Source organism: Salvelinus sp. IW2-2015, linkage group LG31 (assembly GCF_002910315.2).
Source record: "Salvelinus sp. IW2-2015 linkage group LG31, ASM291031v2, whole genome shotgun sequence".
In the NCBI taxonomy this organism is placed as follows: Eukaryota; Metazoa; Chordata; class Actinopteri; order Salmoniformes; family Salmonidae; genus Salvelinus; species Salvelinus sp. IW2-2015.
In genome coordinates, this window is record NC_036870.1 from 20,493,923 (window position 1) to 20,514,265 (window position 20,343).

The 20,343-nt window shown below is 45.5% G+C and overlaps 2 protein-coding genes across 2 annotated transcripts in view; both read right to left on the bottom strand.

The window, feature by feature from the left end:
* Nucleotides 1-4,826, bottom strand: part of sdc3 (syndecan 3) — a 36,406-nt gene extending 31,580 nt beyond the window's left edge. The window contains exon 1 of the mRNA XM_070436284.1: nt 4,415-4,826. Within this exon, the coding sequence (XP_070292385.1) occupies nt 4,415-4,474 (60 nt within the window). The 5' untranslated portion in view covers nt 4,475-4,826. The remainder of the gene's footprint in view (nt 1-4,414) is intronic.
* A 3,366-nt stretch (nt 4,827-8,192) lies between these two features.
* Nucleotides 8,193-20,343, bottom strand: part of pum1 (pumilio RNA-binding family member 1) — a 34,525-nt gene continuing 22,374 nt past the window's right edge. The window contains exons 14-25 of the mRNA XM_070436372.1: nt 19,253-19,438; nt 18,833-18,937; nt 18,375-18,617; nt 17,996-18,234; nt 17,280-17,317; nt 14,621-14,750; nt 12,795-12,929; nt 12,527-12,664; nt 11,923-12,048; nt 11,594-11,715; nt 10,668-10,860; nt 8,193-10,509 (exon numbers count right to left, since the gene is read on the bottom strand). Coding sequence (XP_070292473.1) covers nt 10,378-10,509; nt 10,668-10,860; nt 11,594-11,715; nt 11,923-12,048; nt 12,527-12,664; nt 12,795-12,929; nt 14,621-14,750; nt 17,280-17,317; nt 17,996-18,234; nt 18,375-18,617; nt 18,833-18,937; nt 19,253-19,438 — 1,787 coding nt within the window. The 3' untranslated portion in view covers nt 8,193-10,377. The remainder of the gene's footprint in view (nt 10,510-10,667; nt 10,861-11,593; nt 11,716-11,922; nt 12,049-12,526; nt 12,665-12,794; nt 12,930-14,620; nt 14,751-17,279; nt 17,318-17,995; nt 18,235-18,374; nt 18,618-18,832; nt 18,938-19,252; nt 19,439-20,343) is intronic.

The window sequence follows — 20,343 nt, forward strand, 5'->3', positions numbered from 1 at the left end:
GAGGGATATGGATAGAGAGGGAGGTTGCGGGAGAGAGAGATAAAGAGAGGGATATGGATAGAGAGGGAGGTTGCGGGAGAGAGAGATAAAGAGAGATAAAGCTGTGACAGCAGCAGTAGTGTGGTTGTCATAGCGATGGCCATGGAGAGCAGGTAGAGCAGTGTCTCCTGGGAAATGAGCTACACTGGCCTCCCTCCCCCTCGCTCTCCATCCCTCTCTCCCACCATCCCTCCCTCTATTGGTCTCTTCACAGCTCTCTACATCTCACTTTGCGTTCCATCCATTCATCTTCATTGTCGATTCTCTCCTTCTATTCATGTCTCCCTCCCTCCTTTTTCTTTCCTTCCTGTGCATCCCCCTCTTCCTTCTCTTGAGAATATGAGTGTGTGAGGATGTCTGCAGTACTGCCCAATTACTGAGGGTTTGTTCTGTGTGTGTGGGTGTGTGTGTGTGTGTGTGAGAGAGAGAGCTAAAGAGTAAAGACTGTAGTTGACTGTACCCAAGCTGCTACATAGGCCCGTCTGTAAGCACTAACACTACCAACACACGAACACATGCACACCTTATACAGTAGATAGTGTGTAGATAGTGGCAGATGGATAGAGATGGGAATCTCCCTATCTGACACCAGACACACATTACACTGCAGCCCCTACATGGAGCAATTTTGCCTCGTGTGCAATAAGTCACTATTTCAGGTGAAAACACTAAGCCTGGGGAAAAAACTCCTTCTATCCCCACACCCTATCCCCTTCCTCTAACCCCTTCCCTGTCAGTATTTAGAGAGCTGAAAATGACAGGCTAGGTGTGGGTACCATGATGATGTCATACCTCCATTAAGCATGTTGGAGGGTAGAGACATATTATGAAAGGTGTTTCTTCTGGACCTGGGGGACCACCAGACAGTCCACCTTTTTGTTTTAGCCCTGCACTAGCACACCTGACTCAACAAAACCTTTGGTTCTTTGATTCAGGCGTGTCAGGTTAGTGCAGGGCTGGAACAAAGATGTGGCTTGTCTGTATGGTTGTCCCTCAGGAGAGCGAGGGGAAACACTGGTTCCACCTATTCACGGCTGTGTCCCATAACTGAACACTAGTACAATAGAGGTAAGGGGAGCCGAGGGGTAGGGAGTAGGGTTGAGACATCATCACTACACTGCTTGTTATCATGGCAGGCTCAATAGACTAAAGGGTCTATCAGAGTACCAAACATGTACGCGTATGCACAGCAGTGTTCTAGAATATTGGACTGTTGGCATTCATACTTTGAATTCTCAGCTCAGCTCAAGGAATTTCTCCAGCAGTCAACACATTCAAATGAATAGAGGACGCGTACCAGAGACGCGTTGGTTGGGAATTGTGGGGAGGTGCGTGTTGGGGCTGTGCGCCCCTCGCAGATGGTGTCCTCAGAGCCGCGTAGCTATGTCACAACGGGGTGGCGGACTATCGCATCTCAGCGTCTGTGATTTTAGCTTTAGGCCAACACAGACCTACTGTAAGCCTACACACGTACAGACCTACTGTAAGCCTACACACGTACAGACCTACTGTAAGCCTACACACGTACAGACCTACTGTAGGGTATAACAGAGCTCTGGATATGAGCTGAGAGCAGTTTCATTTCCTACTACTGCAGTGGAACTGGCCCCAACCCTGAAAAATTGATCCTAGGCTACATAGTGTAGTATAGGTATTATTACACACTATGACCTATATACTGTATGTGAGTTCATGCTGTTATCTGTTTCCATACCCATCTGTGTATGTGTGCCTCTATACAGATCGATGTGTGTGGTAGAGTCTGTCCTCTAAAGGAGTGAGAAGGACCCACATCCTGTGTCAAATTTCCTCTCACATTCCACATTCTCTCTCTATCCCCCTCTCTCTCACACTATTTTCTCCCTCCCTCCGTCCTTTGCTCTCTATTGGGGGCTTGGTCTACCATTTCAGGCACAAGAAACTGATTCATTGCACGAACCAAACATGATCCTCAAAAACACCCCACTTCTCACACACACACACACACACACACACACACACACCACACCACACACCACACACAACCACACACACACACACACACACACACACACACACACACACACACACACACACACACACACATAACATAAAAGCTCTCTCTCATTTCATACACACCACAAAAAAAGCTAGCACACAAACCCTGGCAGGAAAAGACAGGCAGACACACACACAAGGTCGTTGTGGGATGCAGCAGATGTCTGTGGGAAAATCACGCTTCATCTAAATTTACATGGCAGGAAATTACATCATTGCCTCATATCACAGGAAATAAATACCAATGCAGACCATCCACTAAGGATTGAACCAGGACACACACATGGCCAGTCATTCACTGGAGGCAGCAAAAGATCTGGGCAAGTAAGCCAATCTGTGTTTGTGCGCCTTTGATGTGTGTGTGTGTGTGTGTGTGTGTGTGTGTGTGTGTGTGTGTGTGTGTGTGTGTGTGTGTGTGTGTGTGTGTGTGTGTGTTGTGTGTGTGTGTGTGTGTGTTGTGTGTGTGTGTGTGTGTGTGTGTGTGTGTGAGACTGTCCCCAGGGCAGGGCTTTCTTGGGTTGAGGGACTCTACACAGTCTATGCAACAGATCCTAAGGATCTACGTATTTTTGTGTGGCTGAAGTTTTGGAACGTGATGCAAACGGAGCTCCATACCTCCATTTGTGTAGACTGTGAAATCACTGTTGAGAGCCCTTTCCTGCGCATAGCTGAGATCACTGATGTATGTGTGATGTGACCTGTGCCAGCATGAGAAACACACCTGCCCCCGTGTGTGTGTGTGTATCATCAGGGTCAGATTAGAGGGAGGTAGGCCGCCAACAGCACCGACTGACACAGTTATTCGTATGTGTGCGGCCTGCCAAAGGCTATGGCAGCCAGCGGTACCGGCCTGGTCATTCAGCTCCGAGCACCAGGCCACCTAGACACTCCCATTAAATAGGTTACTGTAGAGCCGGGGAAATACAAGCGATTCACACGTTATCACATACAGAGCCGTCCAAGACTTGTTGGACAGCGAAGTCAAACTTGTAGTTTGAGCTCTACTCCAGCAAAATGAATCCAAGATCACATAGTGAATAAGAGGAAAAGTACAGAATGTCCCCTTTTAATGCTCCCAAGTGGCGCAGTGGTCTTAGGCACTGCATCTCAGTGCTAGAGGTATCACTACAGACCCTGGTTCGATTCAAGGCTGTATCACAACCGGCTGTGATTGGGAGTCCCATATGGCGGTGTACAATCCGGGTTAGGGTAGACCATCATTGTAAATAAGAATGTTCTTAACTGACTTTTAACTGACTTGTCAAGTTACATAAAAAAATTTATTGGAGGATATTTTAGGCATTATGTGCTTTACCATTTTAAGCCAATAGCACTTTTGCATCCAAGATGGACTGTAGACGGACTGTAGATGGACTGTAGGCTATATGAAGAATTGTGTTATCATACTAAGAGCACAACGAACGACTTCTCCCGGTATGGAGGATAAATTGGTACCGGCTGGTGAGGGGGTGCTGAATGCGCATATGCGCGTGACGCACTGGTTGGTTCCGGGAGACGTGCGCATTCCTAATCAGTTCGCCTCGCGATTCCCGATGACATCATTCTCATCCCTTGCGCACCGCATCGCGTTTCCTACAGCCCACCCCTTCTTCACCACCACATACACACACCCCCTCCGGTTACCAGAGAAGCCCCTGCGTTTTCCGGACAGGCCTCGTTAGCTCTCACCTCCGCCTCGGAAATAGACGCACGCACATAAAGAGGTCAACCGGGCAGCAGATCGAACACCCCACCGTGTCCCCTCGCCGCAGTAGGCCTACGGACTCGAGCATAATTACCGGGGGATGTAAGTGAGCTCGCGAATCAGACGCCACAGAGCAGTTAACCGAATAAAGACCCATAATAACCTAAATTAGAACGGACCCACTAATTACGCACACAACTCTCGAGTTCTCTCTGTGTGTGTGCGTAATTAGTGGGTCCCTTCTAATTGAGGTTATTACGGGTCTTTATTCGGTTAACTGCTCTTTGGCGTCTAATTCGCGAGGCCTTTCTAAAAAATTAACCCCTGTCTCTGAGACACAAAGACCCGGGCAGAGACTGGGGCCGCGAGCCAGACGCGGGAGTCACGGGCGGCTCGCGACCAAATGTGGGTCGAGTCCAATATTTACTACCGATCACCGAGTAGTACTGCTGCCTCATTATCCACGAGCAACACACACAGGCAGACACGCACGCACACACACCAAATATATAGTTTATCAATACCCTATGGCCTATGCTATGGAACCCTAGATCCCGGACCACGTTGCGACATGATACATCCGTAGAAATGGAACAATAGAATACAAAAGACCCGGCAGACCAGTGCCCTTACCAGCGCGGAGTGAGCGAGCAGCGCCGCGAGGATCGTCATCAGACACGGCGGCAGCTTCATGCTGTGGCTGGGGGGCGCGAACCTTCACCGGGGAACAAGCGCTTCTCTCCGTAGGCAGTAGTCTCCAACTTCAGAGTGCACCGCCCCTCCTCGCGAACATCCGTCTGGCGTTTTATTAATCCGTATCGGTAAAACACTAAACCGGCGTGTGTCCTTCTCCGGTAATGGTACCAGGCATAAAACGAGTGGAGATTCCTTCTTCCTACGATGGAAGCCTTTTTCTTTCTATTATTTTGTCCCCCTCTGTTGGACCCTTTAGTGTTCAAGACCTGGTAGATATAGCCTACTACCGGGAGATGCCAGACCTCAGCTCTATCCTCCCCCTCTCTGTCGAAAGCAGGATGTTCCTTATTATGGCGACGCCGCTCGGCCTGGGAGAGTCTGGCAGAAGGGGTGTGTGTGTGTTAGGCGGGGGGGGGGATCTCCTCTGGCGGGCGAGGCGAGGATGCCCCCTGCAGCTCCGAATAGGCACCCACTGGCTGTTCCTCGCCTCTCTCACACACACACAAACGCATTCATACACAGGGTTGGGCGGATTACTTGAAAAAATGAATTCCTTTAATGATTATAGTTAGGCTTACATGAAATAAAGTAATTAGTAACGTAATCCTTTGAATTACTCAAAAGGAGTAATGTAATCCGATTACTTTTAGACCAGACATAGCCGAATTTAAATTTGCAGCGTTTAAAATAGTTGTATTTCATTTAGTAACATTATTTCCAATAGTGTAAGAACATAGAGAACCTATAATTCACATGTTCTAAATGTGTGGGCATACAGGCTACACAAGGTTCCAAAATATTGTCACGGTGGCCTATTCAAACTGGTTGAATGAATAGACACGGCTTCAAAACATTCACACCTGGCCCACTGGTCAATCAAAGAAAAAACTAATGTCCGCAACTCTGGTATGCTCCCATGGTGATGTAATCAGACGCACAAAAAAGACAGCGTTTTGATCCGAAGACATTTCGATCTCTCTGTCTTTGTTGTGCGTCTGATTAAATCACCATAGGAGTAGTCTACCAGAGTTGCCGACATTCCTTTTTCCCTTGACGTTATTCTGTCCTGCACCTGATAAATTGGATATGCATGTTTCTCTTTTCCATTGGTCAATCACAGTCGTCTGTTCTCCATAAAGCTCCTGCCTTGCTTGCTGCTTTGTAGACTATTTAGACCCACTGTGTACGCTGCAACCTGGACTCAGAGGTAGACGTAACATAGTAAACGTAAATTCGGAGTACCCCAATTAGTATGTTATGTTTCGTATGATATGTATTCATTTGTGGATGTGCATCATCCATTTTGTATAAGTTATACATTTACATTTGTATGATGTTACAAATTCCAAATTGTCTGTGATGAGATTCAAACACGCTATATTTTGGTTGGTAGATGTTTGTGTTATATATTTTTTGCCATAAGTAACCTGTCTTATGTAAGTATGCTAAAGGTAAACATCTATTATTTTGAGTGTCACTTATTTACGTTTACTATGTTACTATGTTACTTGTCTCCCGGGTGGCGCAGTGGTCTAGGGCACTGCATCGCAGTGCTAGCTGCGCCACCAGAGTCTCTGGGTTCGCGCCCAGGCTGGGCTGGGTTCGCGCCCAGGCTCTGTCGCAGCCGGCCGCAACCGGGAGATCCGTGGGGCGACGCACAATTGGCATAGCGTCGTCCGGGTTAGGGAGGGTTTGGCCGGTAGGGAGGGTTTGGCCGGTATGGATATCCTTGTCTCAGTATGTAAAAATGTAATAAAATGTATGCACTCTACTGTAAGTCGCTCTGGATAAGCGCGTCTGCTAAATGACTAAAATGTAAAAAAAAATGTAATGTTATAGTCTGAGACCAGGCTGCACATTCGCTCTCTTCCCCCTGTGCGCCCAGAGTGGGCCTGGCGGACAGAAAATTTGACAATGTGATATGAGAGCACAAAACATTATGTAGGCAAATTATTCTATTGGGGGGGTGGGGGAGTCTGAATACTCGGGAGCCCTATTTAGCCAGTAAAATATAGAAACAATAGCCTAATTGTCAAACCCAAACTTCATGACAGTTACTGGTTTAGGTTGCACATCAAAATATCTTGAATCATGCATTCTTGCTTGGATTAAACCAGTTATTGAATCATACTTAGGCCTACACTTCTTAATAAAGCACACTGAATGACTTTAAAGAATCGTGTGACCTACAATAAGAATCCATCCACCTTTGATGGGCGATCAGCAAGACAATAGAATCGAGAGCCTGTGAGACTTGAGGGTGCACTAAATGATGGCATTGCTGAGAAATTTTCATCAAATGTTCCTCTTGATAGCAGATAAAGTAATCCAAAATATAATCAGCTGTTTTTAAGAATGTAACTAATCTGATTACTATATACCTAATCCCCATTACATGTAATACGTTACTACCCAACCCTGCAAACAAACACACACCTCCCGGTGAAAGAACACAGGGGCCGAGGTAGAGCACATTCCACACTGCAGGGTGCATGGGTGCAACTCCAGGTTACCAGGGATGTGTCTGCGTTCAAAACAACTGGGAACTCGGAAATCTCTGACTTCTGAGTGTTCCAAGACAACTTTGAACTAGGAAAAAACTAGCTCAGACTGGGAAAAATCCCTTTGAACGGTCATCCAACTCGGAATTCAAGCCGGGAACTCCTGCCTCTTTCTAAAACTCAGACTTTCCAACCTGAAGATCACTGAAGTCATATTTTACCTATTTTATCCCCCTGAGTTCCCAGTTGTCTTGAAAGTACCATTAGGCCAACCGGAGTCAGAGGGCCTTCACACCAACATATCCGCTGATTCTACAGTAAAAGTAAAATGGGTCGCGTTCAGTAGCCTAGGCTAGAGGCACAGGGAAAAACGTTTTGAAACATTTAACTGAACTTGAAGGTCAGTCAATTTCAATGTGTTTCTATGTTATTGCCTAGGCTACTCTACTGCTATGACCCTTTCCATTATACTGAGGTGAGGTGACATTAGCCTATTTTTATTGGGCATGTGAGTGCATGTTCCCATGAGAAGTACCACTCTCCTGCCATTTACTGACTTGTCCTTTGTTTTTTCGAGAACAGTTCAGCAGCTGAAGGCAAGGAGAAGAGAATGACTCTGTTGACTAAAGGAGTGTCTTCTGATGTAATGGTTTTTAAATATTTTAAACTGCACAAATGGCATCAAGCTGAATTACACACAATTTACAATGAAATAATATTTTAAAAAGGAGGCATTACAAAACACCATAATTATACAAATATGTCTTTCCTGATTCCCTTACCCTAACAAAAGTTGATAAAAATTCTGGGATTGTTGGTTTATTTGGTGGCTGTATAAAAAAAGCTCTTCCTTTCTTGGAGGACAATACAACTATACTTATTTTATAGGCTTCAAGGCTAGTACTGTTTTATCACTCTGCAGAGAGAAGGCTCTATATGTGTACTCTTAAATGATCAAACCAATCAAAGAATAAATAGAAACCAATCAATCATCCTAAATGTAGCTAGGTGACAACCACATCAGTCATGGATAAAAAGCTTCCTCGCAGCAGTTATATCAGCTCAAGTAAGAAAAGACAAGTGATGTACTTTGCATCTCCCTCACTCCATTGTTAGGTGTGGTGAGGATTACCAAATCCCATCTCAACACGGCTCCATGTGTTACCCAACACAAATCAGAGACACAGACAAACAAAAACCACTCGAAATGACACTTCAAATTTTGACTGTTTTTTTTGTTCAGTTTTGTTTCAAAATAAAGACTCACATCATTGTTTAGAGACAATCTACAACAGGAGTTACAAAAAATAGTTGCCCAGGCAATAAACATACACAGGTTTCTGTTATAACTATACACATTATGGTTACAGGTGGTGCTCCTATTCATATACACAAGGCTCGCTGCCCCAAATGTACACCGTGTCGCTGCCGTCTGCCACAGCGGTAATCATGGTTACAGAGGGCAAGACAGGCGACGCCCGGTCTTTTCCCGGGGGACATGGACATATGATATGATACATCACTTTTACAGGACTAATATAGGTCAAAAAAAACAAACACACCACTCTCCTCTTTTCTGTACAACTCATTGTTTCACTTTACCCCCCTGAGAGAGGGGGAGATTGGGCAGGTAGAGGGGTTTGAGGTAGACTCAGCGATGACAGTACACCGTAGAGCTACTTCCTTCTTTGAGACTTAAGTAACAACACCTTTCATATATCATGCCTCAAGATGAGCCAATAGTGGTAGTGTTGGCAGATTTGAAATAGGTTGTTGTAGACGTCTGCAAGCAGGAAGTCGCTCCGTTGTGTACCATGTCATATCACGGCGTCTACCTTTAAACTCACGGCCCCTCACCCCCTTCCCTCAGAATTCCTATAAAAAGATCTAAAAAACAAATACAGCTTCATGTTAAAGCAGAAATGACTACTACTAACAGTGTGTCCTGTGGTGGTGGTAACAATCCCCAAACTACACCGCAAACGTTTTGCGTGTTCCGTAAGCGTAATGTTTTTGGACTGCTACACCAGAAGGGGGAAACCACTTTATCAGTTATTTACACTTCAGTCAGACGCCAGGTCTCTCTCTGCGTTTTAAATAGACTTGAAGTGTAAAAAGACTTGTCTCGTTGATTTCAGTGGATTCGTTTCAACTGTGGCTAACAAATGTTTAGTAAATGGATAAGCCACGTTTGCCGTGTAGTTTGGGGGTTGGGGAGGTGGTGTGGTTCAGGCAGTGAGTAGAAGGTCAAACCAGAGGGTGGTGGTGGGAGGGGGCTTTGTACAAGTACTACGCAGTATAGAAAGGGCTTTTCAAAACAAAAATTTGATATTACAATTTACAATATACAACAACTCATATACCACAACCAAGGAGGTGAGAATATACACTGAAATGCACAATAGTTTTTCTAAGATTTTAGTTTTTTGTGTGAGTTTTTTGTTTTTTTATATCGTCTGATACCAAAAAGGGTGGTAAATCACTTTTACATTACAAGGGTTTACAAATGTACAATTATACAGTCAGAAATATGTGTTCACTACTAGGATACATTATAGATACAGATTCAACATCAAAAACCAGAAAAACTACAAAGTTTTATATATATATTTATATATATATATGCAAAGGTCTACACCAAGTATACACGCTATATATAGAAGCAAGACCGGAAACGAATCTCCCATGCTAAATGATCTGTGTGCTGGTAAGCTCATGGTGCATGTGTAGCATGTGTGTGTGGTGTGTGCGTGTCTGTTTGTGTACGGTGTGTGTTGTCTGAGTTGGTGACGTCAGACAAATTAAATACGTTTGTTCCATCCCATACTTGCGATAGGACAGTGTGTGCGCCGCAGCAGTAGCAACAAAGTTAAATGATTCTAATTGATTTAAAAGACGAATAAAGAAAAAAAAAAAAAAGGGAGAGGAATGGAGGGGTGGGATGCTTGGGTTGGGGGAGGGGCTAAATTAACCAAGGCTTCCTGTTTAGACAGGCCCCTCCCAATGGGCTACCATGGGGGTAAGAGTGAGCGGGAGGGTTGGAGTATTTAAAGAGGGTCCTACATGATGTAATTGGGGGGTAGGATAGTAGTTTACATGATCTCATTAGGAGGGGAATAAAGGGGAGGAGGGGGTATAGGGTTACGGGTGTCGGGAATAATGGGGTATATATGGATAGTAGTTTACACGATGCCACTAGGCGGGCCACTCCGTTCTTCATGTAGGGTATAGGCCAGGGGTTATGGTACAGAAGACAAGACATTCCAATACAACGTCAGCTGTGCACAGAGAGAGGGTGGGTTTATGTTGAATGGCCACCGTTCCTCCAACACCCAGCAGGTGATCTACTGCACACGGCTGACGTACATGTTGGTCCGTCTTGTCCTTAAGGGTAGTAGTTTACATGATGCCATTGGGAGGGCCACAGAGAGGGCCCAGGTCCACTCCATTCTTCATGTAGTATTTCTCCAGCTTAGCCAGGATGTGTTTGCCATACGTATACTTCCTCAGAGTGGAGATGTGGGGCCGGATCTGATGGGGAGAGAGAGGGAGAATTAAGTACACACACAATTGCATAACCATCGATACATATATTTCTAGAGCTTTGAGAACACGAATGAAAAACCGCTATACAAAATAAATCACACACACACTACTTCTCTCTTTCAAACACACACACAGGTCCCAACCTTGTGCATTACGATCTTCCTCTGTGTTGGTTCAGCCACGTCAATCATCTTCTGAACCACGTAGTTGGCGTACTGGTCCTTCATCATGGTGTACAAGGCGCTGTGGGGCCCCTCCGTCAGGCTACACACCTCGTCTATCAACACGGCCCGCTCTGCACGGGACGCATGGCTCACACACTTCTCCACCACGTTACTGCAGAGAAAGGCTGGGTTAGCCACGGATTCTGCTTGGCCTTTTGCGTTCTAGGCCAGGTTAACTGTAACTTTGACAACCACAGATTCAAAACGGGTTTATAAACAATGTTCCCTCTATGCTACGTACGGGCAAGCAGCTCTCCTGGGACTGTCGCGCAGAATAAATATCAACCCGCGCAGAGAAGCACAAGATTTAACTTCACTCAACTAGTTTTCCCCTTTAGTTAACACTACCTATGTGGGAATTGTGATCGAATCAACTCAAGATCAGCCACTTTCAACGCAACATACCGAAACAAAATTACGCAAGATATTTTCTTGTAATAATAATAATTCATTTTATACAGTGGTTTCTTGTGTCAAACAACATTTTCATTCACGTCCTTGTCTGAAGGACAAGTGGATAAACAGGTTAATGTCAAGCCCTGCATGTTTTTTCCCAAAAGTCTCATGGAACATAGGCCTACATTGAACACCACACATTGGCTGCTACTGTAGGCTTCATGATAGAACAGCTATTTCCATGTTAAAATGTTATAGGATGCATGTTTTCCATTGTTTTTGATGGTATGCCACTCTGGTAGGCCTACATTATGATCCAATAGCCACAGTAGTCTACTTGGCCACTGTTATAACTAACTTAAAGCGGTTTGCGCTGAGCAGACCTGAAATTTGGTCAATGACCAAAAAAATGATAAACCAATATGATTGCTTGATGTGCGAGTGTGTACCTGGCAAACTTGTGTTGGCTCAGCCCCAGTACGTTTCCTCTGATCTCAGCTACTATCTTACTCTTGTCCTCCGCTCTGCCGTGTTCTAATACATGCTGGATCACATAGTTACCATACTGGTCCTGGACAGAGAGAGAGATTTACACACAGTTTGGCATTTAGCTACTTGACAAGGCTGAACATTTGTTCAACCAGTTCCAGCCTTAAACACAATACAGAATGTCAGTGTGATGACAATGTCCTGATCTGGACATCAGCAGATGCAAAACAAACATATGAACAATTTTGCAACAAAATGTCTGGTGAAACCGGTGGTGTGTGCGTTTTACCTGCACCAGTTGTTCAGTGTGTTGGTGCAGCTCCTCCAGAATGGGCAGGGTCTGGTCTGGAAGGCAGTGTTCTAGAATACGCTGGATCACTCTACAGCCGTAGGGGTGGGTGGAGAGGGCAAACACCTGCAGAGACACACACATTATGCACACACCTAGACCTTAACACACCTGACATAACTGATGGCTCATTCACACACCAGTGAAAGACTGAAGAAAGCCAATTCCCAATGACCTACTTAACTAGACAAACAATCACTAACGTTTACACAACTATCTCCTGAGTGGGAATGGAAACACGCAGGAATGTGGAAATCGGTACAATTGAGAAATCCAAGAGCCCAATCCAATGTGACTAATATACAGACAATCTTTATGTGAGCTGAAAAACCACAATTTATAGTGCATTAGCTCACTCTCCCACAGTCAGCGAAGCACAGGCACAATATTCTCTTTAAAAACACACTCTTTATGGTCATTTTTCACTTTAGCCAGTGGATGGAAGATGGTTGCCTCTGGGCTGCTGTTGCCATTAACATGGTGACCCACGTGTTCCCTGCAGGCGATGTGTGTGTGTGTGAGAGAGAGTGTGCGCGTCACCCACCTGTCCCTTGAAGGCGTCTATTATGAAGTGTAGTGCGTGGGGCTGAACACACTCAATACACTTCTGCACCACGTGGTTGCCATTCTGATCCTTCACACACTTCAATACATGGCCGTCCAGCTCCCGCACCATCTCACTCTGCAACACACACAGGGTTAGAGATAGATGAACACACCAAAGCACACAGTCTATAGTTGTTATTTGCGTGGAGGCTCCTCATACACAGACATGGACGATGTGCACACACACATGGCAGTACAATACGTACTATAACTTGTTGGTCTGAGGGGATGAACTCCAGGGCCTTCTGTATGACTCTACAGCCATACATCTGCAGGGCCAGAGACAGGACATGACCCCTGATCCTCTCTGCTAGAGCCAGCTTTTGGTCCAGACTGCCAAACTACACAAAGAGGGAGACCGAGAGAGAGAAGAGACAGAACAGCTAACACAAACACTTCTGGATGATGTACAGTGCCTTCAAAAAAAGTATTCACACCCCTTTAATTTTCCCCATATTGTTGTGTTACAGCCTGAATTTAAAACGGACTAAATTGAGCTGTGTCACTGACCTACACACAATACCCCATAATGTCAAGGTGGAATTATGTTTTCAAAAATGTTTACAAATGAAAAGCTGAAATGTCTTGAGTCAATAAGCATTCAACCCCTTTGTTATGGCAAGCCTAAATTAGTTCAGGAATAAAAATGTGTTTAACAAGTCCCATAAGTTGCATGGGCTGTGTGCAATAAGTGTTTAACATTCTTTTTTTAAATGACTACCAAACACCTGTACCCCACACACGCAATTATCTGTAAGCAGTGAATTTCAAACATAGATTTAACCACAAAAACCAGCAAGGATTTCCAATGCCTCGTAAAGAAGGGCACCTATTGCTAGACGGGTAAAAATACAAAAAGTAGACATTGAATATCGCTTTTAGCATGGTGAAGTTATTAATTACACTTTGGGTGTATCAATACACCCAAAGATACAGGCGTCCTTCCTAACTCAGTTGCCGGAGAGGAAGGAAACCACTCAGGGATTTTACCATGAGGCAATGGTGACTAAAACAGTTACAGAGTTTAATGGCTGTGATAGGAGAAAACAGACGATGTAATAACATTGTAGTTACTCCACAATACTAACCTAAATGACAGAGTGAAAAAGGAAACCAGTAAAGAATAAAAAATATACCAAAATATGCATCCTGTTTGCAATAACGCACTAGAGTAATACTGCAAAAAAAATGTGGCAAAGAAATTAACTTTATGTCCTGAATACAAAGCATTACTAAGGGGAAAATCCAACACATCACTGAGTACCACTCTTCATATTTTCAAGAATGGTGGCGGCTGCATCATGTTATGGGTATGCTTGTAAATCGTCAAGGAATATGGTTACAGGACAAAAATAAACAGAACAGAGCTAACCACAAGCAGAATCCTAGAGGAAATCCTGGTTGAGTCTGCTTTCCAACAGACACCGGGAGACAAATTCACCTTTCAGCAGGACAATAATCTAAAACACAAGGCCAAATATACACTGGAGTTGTTTATCAAGACGACATTGAATGTTCCTGAGTGGCCTAGTTAAAGTTAACTTAAATCAGCTTGAAAATCTATGCAAGACTTGAAAATGGCTGTCTATCAATGGCCAATCTGACAGAGATGGAAGAATTAAAAAAATAAATAAAGGGAAAATATTCTACAATCCAGGTTTACAAAGCTCTTACAGAGACTTACCCAGAAAGACTCACAGCTGTAATCACTGCCAACAGTGTCTTTCTGGGTAAGTCTTTAAAATCCTGTTTTCACTTTGTCATTATAGTGTAGAGTCTAGATTAAAATATTTTGGGGGGGGAATTCAGGCTGTAACAACAAATGTGTAATAAGTCAAGGGGTATGAATACTTTCTGAAGGCACTGTAGCAGTCAAAACACATAATTTACACACAGAGACAGGCCTGTTAGAAATTAGCCCCCCAAATACACACAACTCAAAGAACTTCTGGATTAGGTACCTGTCAAAAAACACACAATTGCCCACATACACACAGACGGGTCTGATACCAACATAAACGTTCACACAAACCTCAAAGAACTTCTGGATGACGTAGTTTCCAAAGACGTCGACCATGAGTTGATAGGCAGCCTGGAGGATCTCACTAAAGACCAGCTGACGCTCTGCTGAGCTGGCCCTCTCCAACTTCAACTGGATAAACCTGGAGGGGGAAAAATAGTTATTTTCATTATCATCTTTGACTCAACTAGGGATAAAACGGTTACCGGTTTCACGATAAACCACGGTAAAATGCCCAACGATTAGTATTACCGTTTCTAACTTTAATTATCCATTAAATCGTTTGATTACCACAGTTTGAAAAACTCACAGTAAATACTGTCGAGCATCAACCAAAGTTAGCAACAGTCTGACGCAGGTGCAGCATGCAACGTGGGTTTTGTTTTGTGTGAAAACATGGCGGAAGGCAGTGACAGCGCTCGGGAGATTTCTCAGCCTTCTAAGAGGACCAAATCTGAAGTGTGGTCGTATTTTGTGTTTTACAAGAGTGCCGAGGGAAACTTAAATCGAAGATGGTCACCCTGTCTGCAGAACATGCAACACTTAAAATCTCTAGAGTCATCTTCGTGACCACCACCCCCTACTTTATTGCAAATGCAAGGTCAATTAACTTTCAGCTCAATGCATGATGTGGGGACTTCGGAATGGGGGAAAATGTCATGGTTTGTCCATCTAACTTGCTAACAGCTTGTCAATAATGTAAACTGAAGCTTTCGGTGTTACCTACTCTTGTAAAAACACAACACGTTGTTCTGCTGTTGTATGCGTCGTGTGTCTGCAGACTCTATTCGCCCATTGCACACGATAACTAGTACTTTAGTCACCCAACCAACACATTTTGTTCATTTCAAATCTGTCAGTTGTCGACTTGGTTGTAAAAGTGTTCCAACTGGAGAAACACTATAGACTCCTATACAAGACAATTGTTGGGCTCATTGCAATTACTATCACTGTCTTAAGACTCATTTGTATTTATGTAAATTGTGCATGGGGTCATTGCATATACTCAAATGCAACACAGAACATGGACTGTGTATGTGTAATAATAATAATAATAATAAATGTGACAACACCAATAATAATGCATTTGCTATTCCCTATTAGAGTGGGCGTGCAGCAGGCAAACCCAGTGATGCTACTGGTCCCTCATCTACAGTTGTGACAGACACTGAGCAAGCATTTACAAAAGGCAGGCTGCTTATGCACCCACATCAAAATAATGCTCAGACCTCACTCCAGCCCTTTCATATTACATTGCATGATGCCATTTCAAACTGTTGAGAGGCCTGGCTTTCTGAGGCTGATAAAGGTGCCGTGCTGCTAATTTAATTTGTTGTTTGTTTATTGGATTGCTTACTTAAGGTTGTGTTCATTAAAACCTGCACTAGGGAAACTTTTACCTCTCATGGCCACAGTGCCATTTTTAATGTTATTATTTTAATGGTTTATGCAAACAAAAAGTGCATAGTGCTGCTAATTTTATTTGTTGTTTTTCAATATAAAACTTGGTGAAATGATTTCAGTGTATCAGTACTTTTTGAACATTTCCAGCACATTTTAAAACACCCCGATAATACTGATAATACAGATAACCGCGATAACACTGATAACCGCGATAATACTAATAATACAGATAACCCCGATAATACTGATAACCCAGATAATACAGATAACCCAGATAATACAGATAACCCAGATAATACAGATAACCTAGATAATACAGATAACCTAGATAATACAGATAACCGCGATAATACTGATAATACAGATAACCGCGATAATACAGATAACCGCGATAATACAGATAACCTAGATAATACAGATAACCGCGATAATACAGATAACCGCGATAATACAGATAACCTAGATAATACAGATAACCTAGATAATACAGATAACCGCGATAATACAGATAACCGTAATAGTGATAACCGCGATAATACTGATACTTTTGGTCACTATAATCGCGATATTACATTTTCATACCGTTTCATCTCTAGATTCAACATGTTCCTATATTTCTGCATTGGCAATGTAAGCTCCAAAACTTTCCATACCAGTAAAGTGTATTGAATTGCATTGAGGGGGTTGAGAAATAAGGAGAGCGGGAAGAAAGAGAGACAGGAGATAGGGATGAGGAGAGAGATGAGGAGAGAGATGAAAGACATGAGAGAGAGGGATTGACATCATGGTTTTTAAATAGAACATTCCAGTTGTAAAAGTCATGTAGATAGGCCCAGCATCCAAGCAGACAACATCTGGAGTCCATCAATGAGGATGAGACAGTAGGTCTATGTTTTGGTACTGGACAGGAGTGATGAGAGATTATTTGTGTGGTCTACGTCTCTACCTGCTGCCGTGCTGGTCCTGGCTGAACTCCATGTGTGTGTCTCTACCTGCTGCCGTGCTGGTCCTGGCTGAACTCCATGGTGGTGTCTCTACCTGCTCGCGTGCTGGTCCTGGCTGAACTCGATGTGCGTGTCCCTACCTGCTGCCGTGCTGGTCCTGGCTGAACTCGATGTGCGTGTCCCTACCTGCTGCGGTGCTGGTCCTGGCTGAACTCCATGTGTGTGTCTCTACCTGCTGCCGTGCTGTCCTGGCTGAACTCCATGTGTGTGTCTCTACCTGCTGCCGTGCTGGTCCTGGTTGAACTGCATGTGTGTGTCTCTACCTGCTGCCGTGCTGGTCCTGGCTGAACTCGATGTGTGTCTCTCTACCTGCTGCCGTGCTGGTCCTGGCTGAACTCCATGTGTGTGTCTCTACCTGCTGCCGTGCTGGTCCTGGCTGAACTCCATGTGTGTGTCTCTACCTGCTGCCGTGCTGGTCCTGGCTGAACTCCATGTGTGTGTCTCTACCTGCTGCCTGCGCTGGTCCTGGCTGAACTCCATGTGTGTGTCTCTACCTGCTGCCGCGCTGTCCTGGCTGAACTCCATGTGTGTGTCTCTACCTGCTGCCGCGCTGGTCCTGGCTGAACTCCATGTGTGTGTCTCTACCTGCTGCCGTGCTGGTCCTGGCTGAACTCCATGTGTGTGTCTCTACCTGCTGCCGTGCTGGTCCTGGCTGAACTCCATGTGTGTGTCTCTACCTGCTGCCGTGCTGGTCCTGGCTGAACTCCATGTGTGTGTCTCTACCTGCTGCCGTGCTGGTCCTGGCTGAACTCCATGTGCGTGTCTCTACCTGCTACCGTGCTGGTCCTGGCTGAACTCCATGTGCGTGTCTCTACCTGCTGCCGTGCTGGTCCTGGCTGAACTCCATGTGCGTGTCTCTACCTGCTGCCGTGCTGGTCCTGGCTGAACTCCATGTGCGTGTCTCTACCTGCTGCCGTGCTGGTCCTGGCTGAACTCCATGTGTGTGTCTCTACCTGCTGCGTGCTGGTCCTGGCTGAACTCCAGGATGTGCCCGCAACTCTCTCAGCTGCAGGTTGGGGTAGCGGTTGTTCCGGAAGTCTTCCAGGAGCCGGCTCCGCCCTGACGGCATCACATCCGACATTCCGTAGCGTAGCCGTGACGACGGGAAGAGCTGGCTGCTGGGAGAGAAGAGGGAGGAGCCAGAACTGGCACTGCGATATTTCGCCTCCGCCCCCGGAGCAGCAGAAATGAAACGACCACTGCCATTGGTCAGCCCTCCTGGGGGGAGGGTTCAGAGAGTAGTGATGGTTAGTACTGATTGGATAACATAATAATAACAATGATAGAATGTTATAATACACTAACCCCAAAAATACAATGCAAGTTATGTCAGCATGTTAATAGACTTCATCACTCACCCAGGTTGAGGTTGGATGAGGAGCTGTGATTGGACAGAGATGGGGGTGGGGTTAGGGAGTGGGAGGGGCCTTGGTTGGGCAGGGGCATTCCGACAGGCCCGGGGGAGGAGCTAAAGCCCAGGGTTCCGTTGTAGAACCCCCCGTGACCAATGGGAGTGAGACTCGACTGGGTGCGTTTGTACAGGTCACTACTGCCGGTCAGAGAGTCACGACGAGAACCACTCCCACCACTGGAGTTAGCCACTGGAAGGAGACAACCATAAAACACACACACAGCTGTCACTATAGTTGGCCGGTAGAGGGAGTTATACACAGAGGAGAGCAGGCTACAGACAGTTAAACACAGAATGAGAAGCCTCTCCATCCAGCCTCCTGAATAGCAGCCTTGGGTTGCACATGGATAGAGAGGGAGAGAGATGAGACAATAAAACACCACAGACACACAGTCACACACACACCTGCGGTCCCAAAGCCTCCCAGCGTAGCTCCCAATGTTGCTCCCAGAGAAGAGTTGCTCTGACCGAACCCCAGAGAGGCAGAGCCAGGGCCTGGCTGGGTGGAGCCTGTAGAGAAAACATCATATCACTTTCTTTAATCTACATTTGTTTCGGAATTTAAATGGTAAATTAAATAATATTTGCACACACATTTTGGCCACGTTCCAGGCTGACTACATTGCAGACCCCTGCGGGATCTAACGTCTGGATAGATATTTGACATATCAACTAAACGCGTAATGATATAAGAATCTGATGCCAGACTGCGAAGTCGATGAAACGGCATGCAACCATTGAAACGTCTGCAATGTAGTTCGCCTGGAACACAACATCTGTCAATTCACCCGTTTTGTTTTCACTCACAGTACGTTGTTTGGCTACCTTGAGAGAAGAGGGAGGAGCTCTGGGAGGAGTTGCTGAGAGAGGAGGATCCATAAAAAGAGTTTCCTGACATAGCCCCTCCCCCCTGCTGCTGAGGCTGCTGGGATTGCATGCCTCGGAACGGACCATTGGCCCCGCCTCCCATACCGCCGTTAGCCGCGCCACCTGCAGCTGCTGCAGCCGCCACTGGAGAGGCAGAGCGAGAGAGAGAGAGAGGTAGCGAGAGAGAGAGAGAGGTAGCGAGAGAGGTAGCGAGAGAGAGGTAGCGAGAGAGAGATAGCGAGAGAGAGGTAGCGAGAGAGAGGTAGAGAGAAGAGACAGGTTACGAGAGAGAGAGAGAGAGAGGTTAGCGAGAAGAGAGAGAGAGAGAGGACGGAGGTGGACGGTGGAGAGAGAGAGAGAGGAGAGCGAAGAGAGGTATAGAAGAGCAGAGAGAGCAGACGAGAGAGAACGAGGAGGAGAGAGAGAGAGAGAGAGAAAGAGAGAGAGAGACGAAGAGAGAGAGGAGAGAGAGAGAAGAGAGAAGAGAGAGAGAGAGAGAGAGAGGAGGGAGAGAAAGAGAGGAGAGAGAGAGAGAGAGAGAGAGAGAGAGAGAGAGAGAGAGAGGAGGTAGAGAGAGAGCAGAGCGAGGAGAGAGAGGTAGAGAGAGAGAGGAGCGAGAGAGAGAGAGAGGTAGAAGAGAGACGCAGAGAGAGAGAGACGGTAGAGAGGAAGGTAGCCGAGAAGAGAGAGAGAGAGCAGAGAGAGGATAGCAGAGAGAGGAGAGAGAGAGAGGTAGAGCAGAGAGAGAGAGAGAGAGAGAGCAGAGAGGAGAGGGAGAGACGGAGAGGAAGAGAGAGAGCGGAGACGAGAGAGAGAGAGCAGAGAGCGTGAGTTAGAGAGAGACGAGAGAGAGAGAGAGAGAGACGAGAGAGAGAAGAGGAGGAGAAAGAAGAGAAAGCGAGAGAGCAGAGAGAGAGAGAGGTAGAGAGAGAGAGAGAGAGAGAGAGAGAGAGAGAGAGAGAGAGGGAGAGGTTAGGTAGAGAGAGAGAGAGAGAGTTAGAGAGAGAGAGAGAAAAGAGGGAGAGGAAGCAGAGAGACGAGAAAGGAAT